The sequence below is a fragment of the Dryobates pubescens genome, chromosome 12 (assembly GCF_014839835.1).
Source record: "Dryobates pubescens isolate bDryPub1 chromosome 12, bDryPub1.pri, whole genome shotgun sequence".
NCBI lineage: Eukaryota > Metazoa > Chordata > Aves > Piciformes > Picidae > Dryobates > Dryobates pubescens.
In genome coordinates, this window is record NC_071623.1 from 16,667,181 (window position 1) to 16,679,543 (window position 12,363).

At 37.5% G+C, this 12,363-nt stretch overlaps 1 protein-coding gene across 1 annotated transcript in view; it reads right to left on the reverse strand.

Annotated features, from left to right (window-relative positions):
- The window catches only part of TRAPPC10 (trafficking protein particle complex subunit 10), a 44,826-nt gene that overhangs the window by 16,424 nt on the left and 16,039 nt on the right, over positions 1-12,363 (reverse strand). Inside the window, exons 6-13 of the mRNA XM_054165865.1 lie at positions 11,878-11,989; positions 10,633-10,880; positions 9,417-9,563; positions 7,429-7,543; positions 6,207-6,283; positions 3,664-3,755; positions 2,536-2,676; positions 172-284 (exon numbers count right to left, since the gene is read on the reverse strand). Of these exons, the coding sequence (XP_054021840.1) occupies positions 172-284; positions 2,536-2,676; positions 3,664-3,755; positions 6,207-6,283; positions 7,429-7,543; positions 9,417-9,563; positions 10,633-10,880; positions 11,878-11,989 (1,045 nt within the window). The remainder of the gene's footprint in view (positions 1-171; positions 285-2,535; positions 2,677-3,663; positions 3,756-6,206; positions 6,284-7,428; positions 7,544-9,416; positions 9,564-10,632; positions 10,881-11,877; positions 11,990-12,363) is intronic.

Here is a 12,363-nt window from a genome sequence, read left to right on the forward strand (position 1 = left end):
TTATTGACTATTCAGTTATTGCAGAAGTTTTACACTTGTGCTGGAGATTACAAGAAAACAACCACATTGGTTCAGAAGTTACACACATGGTAATGAAAACAATCAGAAAAAGCCTGCCAATCTACTCTGGGATCAGATTAGCACAGCTTAAGTTTTAACACCCTGACTTACCTTGGTTCTCTGCTTTCTGATTGGCAAAATCTAGTATTTCTTGGCAAAAGCTTTTGCGTTCATCTTCTGTTAAGTGATTATCACCAGCTAAAAGGCTGCTTGTTTGAAGGTAACTAAACAAAGTTAAGGAAACGTAGGCAGACATCTACAAAATTCAAAAATCTGACTGAAAATGAGACTGTAAAATACTGCTTTTCTAATCTTTCAAAACAAGACCTGCTTTTCTCATTGCTACACTCTTCCATTAGAAAAGAACAAGGGAAGATTTGCTATCATCTGAAAATACTGCAGAATCTCTACTTTTTTGTGAGACTGCTCTCTCAAGATCTACTAAAATATGACCCATTGTTAATCTGTGCAATCCTCCACCATCTAAAAAATATCACTCAGCATAGAAAATTCATTATGTACCACCAGATAAGTGCAGCATGCAAGGTAAAGACCCAGTGTGATGCATTACACTGCCCAACACTTAGAACTAAATAATTTGAGTATTTAATGATATTGCAATTTAGGTGGCCAAGAATTTGTCAGCTGTTACAGCATCACTAAGTCAGAAGACTTTTGTTCATACTTTTGAGTACTAGGGATACAAATGTTCGGCTAAGTATCTAGCTAAGACAGCAACATTACTGGCTCACATTGTTCAAAAGCATTTGCACTGAAGCAGAAAAATGGGTCTAAAATCAAAGTAAGACTTTTCAAAGGTGACAGGCAATGTTTACATCCAAGTCTAAAAATAAATAAACAAATCCCACAATAAAATAAAACAAAACCCAAAACACACTACAGATTTTAATTTAACTCAACGGATTCTCAGCTACAGTAAGATTCCTAGTATTATCACTTGGAGATTGAAATGTAAGCTTTTTAGGCAAAGAAAAAACAAAACCAAAAAAAGCCCAACAACTTCAAAAAAGCCAGAAGGCCCGTTCAACAAAGCTCCCTTTCTTTGCAATTTTCAAAAGAACTGTCCTGCAGAAGTACTCTGTGTTCAGCTAACCACCTGAGTCCTGGAACACCTACAGGAATTTTATTTCTAACTATGGCACCAATAAAAGCAGCACTTTTTCCCCCAGACACCAAAAAAAAAAAAAAATATTCAGTGATTTTCCTGTATTACCTCATATCACAGAAAACACTTGTTTGAAAGAGACCTCAAAGTCCATCCAGTCACAAACTCTGCACTTGGTCCCTAAGCACCAAGTCCACAGGCCCCTTAATCACCCCAGGCATAGTGACTCCACCACTGCCCTGGGCAGACCATTCTGTTGTTTGATAACCCTCTCAGAGAAGAAATATTTCCTAATATTCAGCCTAAACCCACCCTGATGCAGCCTGTAACCATTTCCTCTCATCCTGTTGCTTGACACCAAGGAGAAGAGGCACGCAGCACAACAGGTCAAATTAGAATCAAGTTACTAAACTTAGCTACCAAATTTAGACAACATAAGGTTGTAAAATGAAAAGCAGAATTCAAACTATGGTGTTTCTAATGCCAAAAATTGCAACAAAACACCCAAGGCCACACAACAGACTTGTCCCACACATACACCCCTCTCCAAAGCAGCAACAGTACAGTGACAAGGAAAGATTTAGTATTTAAACAAATACAGATGCAGTAGAGAGAGTTGGTCTGTGAAAATAATGCAAATAGTATCAAAGTGAAGAATTTGAAGACTGACAAACATTAGTTAGGATCAGGCCAAATCATTCTCTCAAAGTACTACTTAGCATTTGTGGGGCATTTACAGCTGCTTAATTCACACACTGAAGACTGAGCTTTTACCCAACTTAAAAGCAAACAACTCCCACTCCAATTCTGAAGCAGAGATCAAAGGCTGGAAAGTGAGAAAAAAAATTGCAAAAAAATTTAAAATACCAAATCAGAGCCACAGGATTTTCATCTTCCAAGCCTCTACACCTTAACTTTTTCCAAAAGTCACCATTATAAGTACCAGAGTCCTTGCCAGGTCAGGTAAGAGGCAAAATGTAGTGGTAGTAGTTACAAAAAGCAAGCCCAGAAATTAATCTACTTAATATGGGAAGACACTATCATGCCACATTTATCAAATGAAAAAAAGAGTCTGACATAAACACTTCCATAATGAAGAAGTTGCCCCACTCTCTAGAGCCTAGACACACTTAACACGCAGAGCAGCAACCGTACGCACAAGGTTTTAAGCGAACTAGATGTTAAAGAAATTTAAATGAATAATAACCCAACCCACCCCAAATGAACAAGAAATAATTCAGCTTTCTGATGTTTGGCAGTCTCTACTGTTAGAGATGTGTCAGAAAAATAATCAGAAATATTATTGTCTCTGGCTTTGATTTTTTCCAGCTCTGCCTTTTAAAGGATACTTTTCTATTTGCCCAAGGTGCTTCTGACATTCAGCTAACTGTTTCCTCGTGTGTGTGACAAGCAATGCCCAGCCTTCAGCAAGGTAAGTTTTCAGTGCTCCTTGAAGGTAGACTTCTGCCTTCTGTGGACTCTTCTTCCTCCTTTAAAAAATAGAGATGAGAACAGAGTGATGCAAGAACCTTTGCAGGCATTAAAATTCATATACAGATGTATCCTGTGTTAGAGCAAGCAAGGTGATGCTACATTCCACAAATGTGACAAAAGTCATTTGAAGCTTCTAACAGTTAATTGAAAATAAGCTTACTCAACAGTTTCAAAGCAGGAAAATGCTTCAATGAAAATGTTGTCACTACACAGGTCCAATAGTAGTCTTTAAACCTAACACTGTTCCCTGAGGTGAAAATTTAAGTTAATTTAGGAGAACCTGTTGCAGATTACACTGCTTTAGTGAACATAGGTGAGATGAACACCCAACATGTCTTCTCAAAAGGCCACTTAGGATTCCCAAATTCTTCTAAATAAGACAAATAAAGCCAGTGCAGAAGGTTCCTTCAGTAGAATTTAACAGCAAAAATAAACACCAAAATCATATTTGGATATGAGGAATAAAATCACCAAGTTTCACAGAGGGGGAAACAAACATTTTGCAACCATAACCTCAACTATCAAACTGATTACTCTCCAAAGCACATTTTCTGGCTTTTCTTAGGTGTATATAGGCACATATGTAGATAAAATAACTATAACCTTTGAAACAAACCCGAATCTATGTCAGACAGCAAGTCACAGTAAGTGCAGGAACCTCTTTTTTCACCACCCTCCTCCCTAACCTTTGCCCTTTTCTCCCAAGGAGCAGCAAGGATCAAGCTAAAGAAGGTAGGACAATTAAAGGCAAGTTGTTGTTACTGGGTTTTGTTTTCTTCTTGTTTGTTTGTTTGTTGGTTTTGTGTTTTGGGTTGTGTTGGTTTTGTTTGCTTCTAAAATATGGCCTAAAAATTCTGGTATGCTTACATTAAAAAAAAAAAATTCTTTAAAATTCCCTTTAAAAATGCAGTGTATTTTCCTCAAGGATCAGGTTCAATCTTTTCAAAGCTAATGCACTTAAGACATTGAAATCATTTGCTTACATATAGAACTCTGCCAAGTCCTTTCCCACAAGCTTAGCTGAGCGAATCCTTCCAATATTTGTGTACATTTCAATGGTGGCATGGGACAGCTCCTGTTTAAAAGAAAAGAAACTACTATAAGCTTTATATATTTTTAGTAGCTATTTAGAACCACAGAACTATTGAGGTTGGAAGAGATCATCAAATCCAGCCACTCGCCTAGAACTTGCAATCCCACCACTATTTTTCACATGAAATTGGTATTTTGCATAAACCTCTAGCCAGTAGTTAAGTTACTACAACGCTACCAGAATGAGTAATTTTGAGTATTTCCCCTTGCCCCAGCACACAATACAGAGTAGTTTGTAACAGGGGGGCTTCACTTCTTCTACATTTGGTCATTTCCACATACCTGGGGATACAAATAGCAGAAGAGAAAAAGCCTACTGAAAAATGAGAAAAGGTAACTCAAACCCACCAAAACAATAGGTGAGATGCAGCTTCAAGAACTTCTGTACACTTGAATCCTCCTGTCTTTTTTGTTTAAAAGGACTTACTTCTCGTTGGCTGTATGCCATTAGATTATCGTTCCAGAATACACCACAGCATGCTTAGAACAGTATGAGAGCTTGCCCCCAAAGACTCACAACTAATACTTCAAAACTGAATCAACTACATCTAGAACATGGTACACAATTCTTTCACTAAAGCTGCTCCTAATACCATCAAGTATATGAAAGATTGCAGTACCTAAACACGTAATGAAATGCAAATATAAGTCACAGTTGGGATAATTACTTTTTGCAAGAGTGCCTTAAAGGAATTCTGCTTGAAGCTACACAATCCAAAATTGAAGTTCCTCAGTCATCTCTATGCTTAATTTATAATGCAGCCACACAGCCTATGTGTCACCTTCCTGACCCTGCTCTAAGATTGAAATAACAGCAACAAATCTTTTTCTCAAAATCAGCACTTAGAACACAGACTGTATACTGCCACTAAACTTTTTTAGTATATCGTAATCTCTGGCCATATAATAAAAGCATTCCCCATCATAATAAGAGCTCATCACTTCTTGTTTTCAATGTGTCTGAAAAGCTGCATTTAACTTTCCAGACTTTCAGATTTCATCTGATGATACCAGGTTTCCTACTACATAGAAAACAACCTTTCGTACTGTATCAGATATCTGAATTTCTGTTGCGTAAGAGTGTAGTCAGAAATTCAAACAAGAACAGCAACTCTTTCATTGCCAAACTCTGTTGATCCCATGCAGTTGCTTAAATTTAGGAAGACACTGCTGAATTTAGCAAGGACCTTCAGGTGCAAGTTAGCACTAAACATGTAAGAGCAGTCAGGAATTCTGAAGATTCTAGTTTTGATCCAGCTATCCCCCCAATCTCATTAAAAAAAGAGTATAAAAATGAAACTGGTACCTGCAGACAAAATACTTTGAGACTTTTTCTTTCAACAACCTTTGTAAAAATAAGTAATATCTAGTAGTGTCTAGTATCTTTCTTCCCTCACTGGTCCGTGGGAGATGCTCCCTATCTGGTAATGGAAAGGGAGTCATCTCAAGGCCTCTTGGGCCTGGCTAGGCTTAATGCCAGGATGAGAAGTGAGGAGGGCAATCTCAGATCTGGCCAGATGAGATTAGCCTAACAGTGGAAGGTGGAGGGGGAAGAAAGAGCCCTGGGGGGTTTGGGTGTACCCTCAGGCAGGGAGAAGGGAAATCTTGGGAGGCTTTCTGGGTATGCTTTGGGTTTCTTTTGTCACTGTGCTTGTAGTTCTTTGTAAAACATTCACTGCTTTTCCATTTAAACTTTCCATCACTTCTGCAATCCGTTTGTGCGAGTCTCATTTTTTTCCTGCCCCGGTGGGAGGCAAAGGAGGATCTGCCTCAAACTGGGCCAACATCATTTAAAAATAAAAACAAACCCACATGATCATTACAAAGGTTCCTCAGAAAGGGAGCTCTCAGACTCTAACCATGCATTCAGCCAGAGTGTTCCCAACACTGTCGCTCTTAAAGGCACAGACTCAAACAGTCACAATATTAATTAAAATACAACGAGCATTTTGATGTCTCAAATCTAGGCCAGCTCCAACCATATTATTGACACATATCCCACAGTTTATATGAAGAATTCAGGAGTATAATTTAAACTTCGTAGCACTGCAAGATGTGAGTCTAAACCATTCAAAAAGGAAGCTGAGTTCACACATCAATACTCCTCTGGGGAAGATTCAATTAATTTTGAATCTGGGACAGCACGATATTATCTTTTTTAACAGATAAGTATACAAGCTTGCAGATAATAACCTCCAACTCATAAATGTAAATATTCAATTTAATCCAAATATTTGAAACTTGGGCCCATACAGGGTTCCAGTTGCAAACCACATCAGCCTTGTTGTGTCTACTGCGTAAGCAATAACGTTGGACATCCAAATACAGAGATACGTTCTTAGTGTTATCTTCTCAGGTGTGAAAATTTTGGCCCTACTCAATCTGTGAGGTAAACATGCAAAACTAAAATAAATAACCAAAACCTTGTACTTACTAAGTAGTGTTTTTCAAAAGCTTCTACAGATGATAAGGCCTCTTTAAGTTTCTTATATGGGCTCTGTGATGCGTTGGCTTTAGGAAAAAAAAAGCAGAGCAAGGTGTCACAAATACTTTCCTATTTTAATCACACACACACACTTTTAACTTCAGTAGCAAGTGGAAAGAAAACTTCAAACCAATTTTATGTGCAAAACATCACTAACATTTAAGAGACTGATCATGAGTTTCTTCCTCAGGCTCTAAAATAAGATCAAGAAAGGCTCTTTCACAACTCTATGTGTGCATGCATACACGAGTGGTGTTCATGACACCAAGGTAAAGGCAAATAGCAATACAGCAACTGTACTAACTGCTCCAGACAGTATTTCATAACACTTATTCAATCTAGAAACAAACACAATTGTACTTAAATACCATATTATGCCAGGAGTAATACTCTCACAACACCCCAGTGCTGTATTTATACATCAGCATGATAGAAGTATACTGTAATTTAAAGACATTTTACTACTTTAAACAACACACTTCAAAAGGAAAATGGTTAGCAAGAGCAAGTATTTTCTGAAGTAGCTTACTCAATTTAAGTCTTTGCCAGACCAAATACATGTGGGTACTTCTAGAAGAAAAAAGCCTTCATTTTACATATATGAATCAGCCTGCAAGAGCAAGCGAAGCATCAGCCTGTCAATTAATGCTTCAAAGACACTAATTGCTCTAGCATATGTAACATTTGAAGGCCTCTTCCCTTCAGAAGTATCTTTACAAGGGATAAAATCCACAAGGAGTGAGGAAGTTTGACTGTTCAGCCACTCAAGATCACTTTGCAGCTCCAGCTGCAGGTTATCTAATCACATCAGATCAAGGATGCTCCCGTTTATGTTTCAATAATAATTTTAATACTTGTTTGAAAGCATTAAAAACTTTATTCAAAACCAGTACCGGTCAAGACTTTATAAATGCTGACAAATTCGAGCTGCACAAATAAATGTTGATACATTCTGAGCATTGACAGAAAAATGTATACCTGAAACAGTAAGGAGATGCATTGATTATTTAAAGTACTAGACACATTAAAAGAACTCTCAAGAGATTAATAGAGTTTTATAAACATTCATATATATACAAGGATACTTGGAAATTATTAGTGATGTATTTATAGGCTATGTGTTTAAAACAATGCCAGTTATTAGAAAGCAAGCATACAGTCCTGGCAATACCTGTTTCAGGGCGTTCTGCTCCCAACCCTGCTAACAGGTCAACAGTTCTGTTAAGGTCTTCTGAATTGGGTCCTTTCTCTGACACAAGTCCACACAGATAACCCAGAGATTTTAACTGTAAGAGAAACCAGATGCTTGTTTTCAATAGGCAAAAAAAGTCAATATAAAATTGCTTTTATTCTTTATATCACTCTTACAATATAACACATCTCCACAGCTGTCAACTTACACTGCTTAGAGGATCTGTATTAAAGTTGCATGATGGGAAGAAAATAGAGAACTTTTGAAAAGTAACTGTTATTCTCACAGTAGATAAATTACATGTAAGGTACTGACTCGAAATTGGAACACCTGCATATACACACACGTCCTTACAGACATAACACCTCAAGTCAGAATAACTCCTTCTGTTTTGCCATATAAACACAGATAAAGGTTGAGCTGTTTGGCAGTTACTGCCAAAGATCACTTCCACTAACTGTGTATTTTTGAAAACTATATAATCAAGAAATTCAGGCAGTCCCCAGAACCCAGATTAGACAAGGCTGAAAATTCACCCAGTGTATCGCATCCAGCTGAAAACCTTCTTGAAGAAGAGATGATTAACACAGCTAAAGGTGATAAAACAGTGCCACACAACTACCTTCCAGACAACAGCTAGTATGCTCAATACCCAGAAGTCAGCATAGCATACTGTCAGTTCTGTTGGTCATGAGGTTAATTCATTTAGAATAAGTCAAGGAGCTACCAACATAAGAATGTAAAGAAAGAAGGTCTCAGCTTGTCCCATTACTCTACATCATATAAAATCAAGATGGTCATTAACTTTGGAATTTTTTTGCTTGTTTTCCTTGTGTATATATATTTTTGATTGGTTGCTTTTTTGAATTCCACTTTATTTTGTCACTAAATTATTTCTGTTCAGTCTGTTCCACCATACAGCTAACTCAATATCCAACAGTTTTGCCGTTTACCCTTTGTGTTAGGAGAGCTATGAGTGGGAGGAACATTTCCAACTCAGATAGACACCTTCCACAGAAACATGTAAATATCATGGGAAGAATCTGATGCACCCATTAACACTTTAAACAATTCTTTGTTTCTTTTTTCTTATCTTCCCTCCCACCTTCACCTTTAGGTGAAATTGTTTTTCTCTGCTTTTGTTACAAGACAAGGACCTTCTGGGATCAGGTAGAGGATTCCTAAACCTACTGGAATGTGAACAAATTATGATTAAAATAGTTAGAAAATATTCTACAGGCTATGCCAACATGATGATCTGTTTGGTCTTCAAAACCATCCAGAAAGATCACAGTATGCTATCTCCGTAGTTTCTGAAGCTTGACATCTTTCTAAGCTGTTCCAACAGAGAGAAGCAACATTAGGCAGCAACTCTCACAGTAAGCAGAACTTGAAAAGGAATTGATGCAATTAAGGAAGGGGTTTAACTAAACTGAAAAAGACACTTTTACAACTTCTACCACTCCTTTATGGTAAGAAATAGTGGTTGAAAAACTGAAAATTATTACTTATTTGCCTCTTTCACAAGCAACCAAGGGTACCACCTTCAGTGAAATTAAGGGGCTGTAACTACCGTAACAATATATGTAAACAATGTGCTGCAATCTTTTTTCAATGGCAAATAATTCAAATCTGGGCAGCTTCTCCTGCTGTAACTGAAATATGTACTCCTCCTCTCAGCTGACATGGACTGAGTTCACTCTGGAGTTTAGTAAGCCAATTATTACCAAAGTAGCAGCAAGGGAGGGAATAACAGACAAAGAGGTTATTACCCTAATTATTCCTAGGCCTCATAAGACAGTGGAAAAAGTGGATATAAACCTGCATGTCTCATCCAGACTAGACTCAAGACACCACACAGAACCCCATTTTAAATTACCTAATAAAAAGTGCACAACCTGTTCTGCAGAAACAAACAGTCTACTTCAGAACTGGAATATCACAACTACAACTCAACATTTACTCACCTTTTCAGTGGCATAGCTCCACAAACCAACCGTGTGGGAAACATTTGCATCTATTTGAGCCCTATCACAGCAGCCCTCTATTCTTTGCAGGACTTCCAAACAACTCAAAAATACCCAGCAATCCAAAGCTCCAGGAGGAACAGAAACCTGAAGATGCACAGAAAAAGAATTAACTGGGAAAGAAACATTCAGGTGAATAAATATTTCAGCAAGATACTTTTCTGGATGTAACATATGGAGAGACTCTTGGAAGAGCTTACTCTAAGAACACACGAAAACCAGGCCAACTCTCACTACCTCCTGAATAATTTAGATGTATGAGTTCATGAAATTAAACCAGCTAATCAACTAAACAGTGATCATATTTACTAGGTTTGATGGAGCCACCAAGATGAAAGAGAGGGGAAAAGAGGATTAATAAGTTACAGCACTTGAAAAAAAATTCAAGGATTTCTAAACTAATCCTAATGAAAGTGGAGTTAAGAAAAACTTCTGTAAATGTATTACTGCCTTCCTAGGGAGATATCAGATCTAACAGAGATTGAAAGTATACTAAGAAGTAGATGAAGAAAGCTGAACAAAAAATAAATCAGTCTCTCTTCACAACAATAAATTTGTTAATCAAAGGATAAGACACCCATCATGGACAACTAATTAAAGAATGCAGATAAAAGCAAGCAAGCAAACAAAGCAACACATAGAAAGAAAAAAAGACCAAGAAGAGAGTATCAGTCAGGACATGACAGAGATAGACAGTAGAGCTTGATATCAGAGAATTTCAGTAATCAAAAGTAAGTATGAGCATAACTAAAGATCTGGAATGTAATCAAATAATGGTGTCTAAAATGCTGTTCATTTCCAATGTGAAAATACTCCTTTTAGAAAGGTTATGTAAGTCTTGAAACCCATAATAAACTAGATAATTAACTAATGTGACAGGAACATTCAACATGCCAGCAAAATGCATTTGGAGAAAGAAAAATCTGAATTCTAAAATAATTTTCAGGAAGAGAAAGATTGTAAGAACAGACTAGTTCAGATTTCTGCCATATGTTCAGTGCTGTCAAGCCACCTTCAGAGGTTTGCCTGTATCAAGAAAAAGGATCACAATGGGGACAGCTAGATGGTACAAGTCAGAGTCACTGTCTCACAGTCTGAATACCTTCATTCAGTCTGGATCACCACATCAGATAAAATAATTCACATAATGACTCACTTCTAATAGCTTGAGTTCCTGCACACAGTTGTGAAGAAGCTCCAATGCTCGCTGGGAAACCTCCCATGGCCTCTGCAGGAAGATTAATAACGTGCACTGGCGGGAAAATAGGTAACTACGCAAGTCCAGTAGAGTAGCTTCTTGGTTCTGAATTAGCTCTCTCTTCTCCATGTCTATTGGTTTTCGGAGAATTAAACCATTCCAGCTCCTTACTGGCTGGCAAAAAAATGTCAGCCAGTTTGCACCATCTAAGTAAATAAAGTTAATATTCAAGAATCAACCACTGCTTTCTATCAAAGCCTCTTCATCCCCCCTCTAGAAATGGTGAGCTGGCATAATCGTTCTAAAGTTTACCATATGGATAAACGACTTAATGTCTTAACTTCAAACCCAAGACAGAACACCAGCAGAAACCCCATGGGCATTTTGTCTCTAATTGCATATTTGTTGTAAATGGCAATCAGTCTGTAATGTACTTCTCAGCAACTAAGCCTACCTGAAATTCCAAAGAAACAAGCTTTATCCACTAAATTATTTCTTAGTCAGCCATCACGGATAAATGTGTCCTCATTTTCAGGTATAGCATCAGGTTCAGTCAGGATAAACATATTTCATTGCAATTACTCCTGCACTGTGTTTTTACCAGATGCAAAAAGGCATACCTGAATAAAGCTGTTGTTATATAACAATATATGATTTTAAGCGCCTTAAAGTTATTTGACGCTTCTTGTGCAGTAATTTTTCTTGAAGGAAAAGCTAAATCTTCTGTAGTGCAGATTAAGCAGATATTTTTATTCAGTTTTGTAGTGATTACCAAATGTCTCATTTAATGCAAGGCAAAAACCAAATACATTTCTCCAGGAAGCTCTTTACTGAATAACTTAGCAGTAAGATGTGAAAACAGCAACTGCATCTGAGCTAGATCCATACTTAGGTAATTACAGAGTTTCAGGGCTCTGTAACCATCATTGAATAAAACCAACAGGCAGGTTTTCATCAAAAGAAGCTTCTAAGCCTCCGAGATGAAATCCAAAAGTGTAATAGACTATAACCCCAGTCTGTTGTACACTTAAGTTTGTATATAGCATAAAACAAGAGCACAAACTGCCTACTGTATCTTCACTGCAATGTACTATCTTTTCCCCTCCATGTACATATGGTACCCAAAGCACTGGGTTAGTTAGCAGAAGCACAGTGAAGAAGATAGTACACTTCACATTTATGTAATGCTTTAAAGACACTCACCACCAGCCCCAAAGTTGACAACGTATTGAGAAAACAAGGCATCCAGTTCATCATACTGCACTAGTGCATCCTCAAATTGCTGCAGCATCTCAAAGACAAAGGCCAGTTCTTCCTTTTGACACACAAGCAATAGAAGGAGCATGTTACTGCTATTTGTCATGTCTGGTACCACAGCCTGCCCCTATCCATACATACAGCTCATTTTTCCAACATTCTTCCCCTTTCAGTATTGATACATCAAGGAAAACTTGTAGCAGATGCCCCATCTCCAACAGGATCACAAAAGAAAATCGAGTCATACAGCTATGTCAGTAAATTCTGTTCTGCTAGATCCCAATTTGCCTCAAGATATTATTCATAACTCTATTAAAAAGCTTTTAAAAAATGCAAAAAACCAAACCAAAACCCAAACAAACCAACCCCCAAAAAGCTGCTGAACACTCATCTTTCCCACAGTAATACTTTTTCTCTTCTGTTTACGCTAAG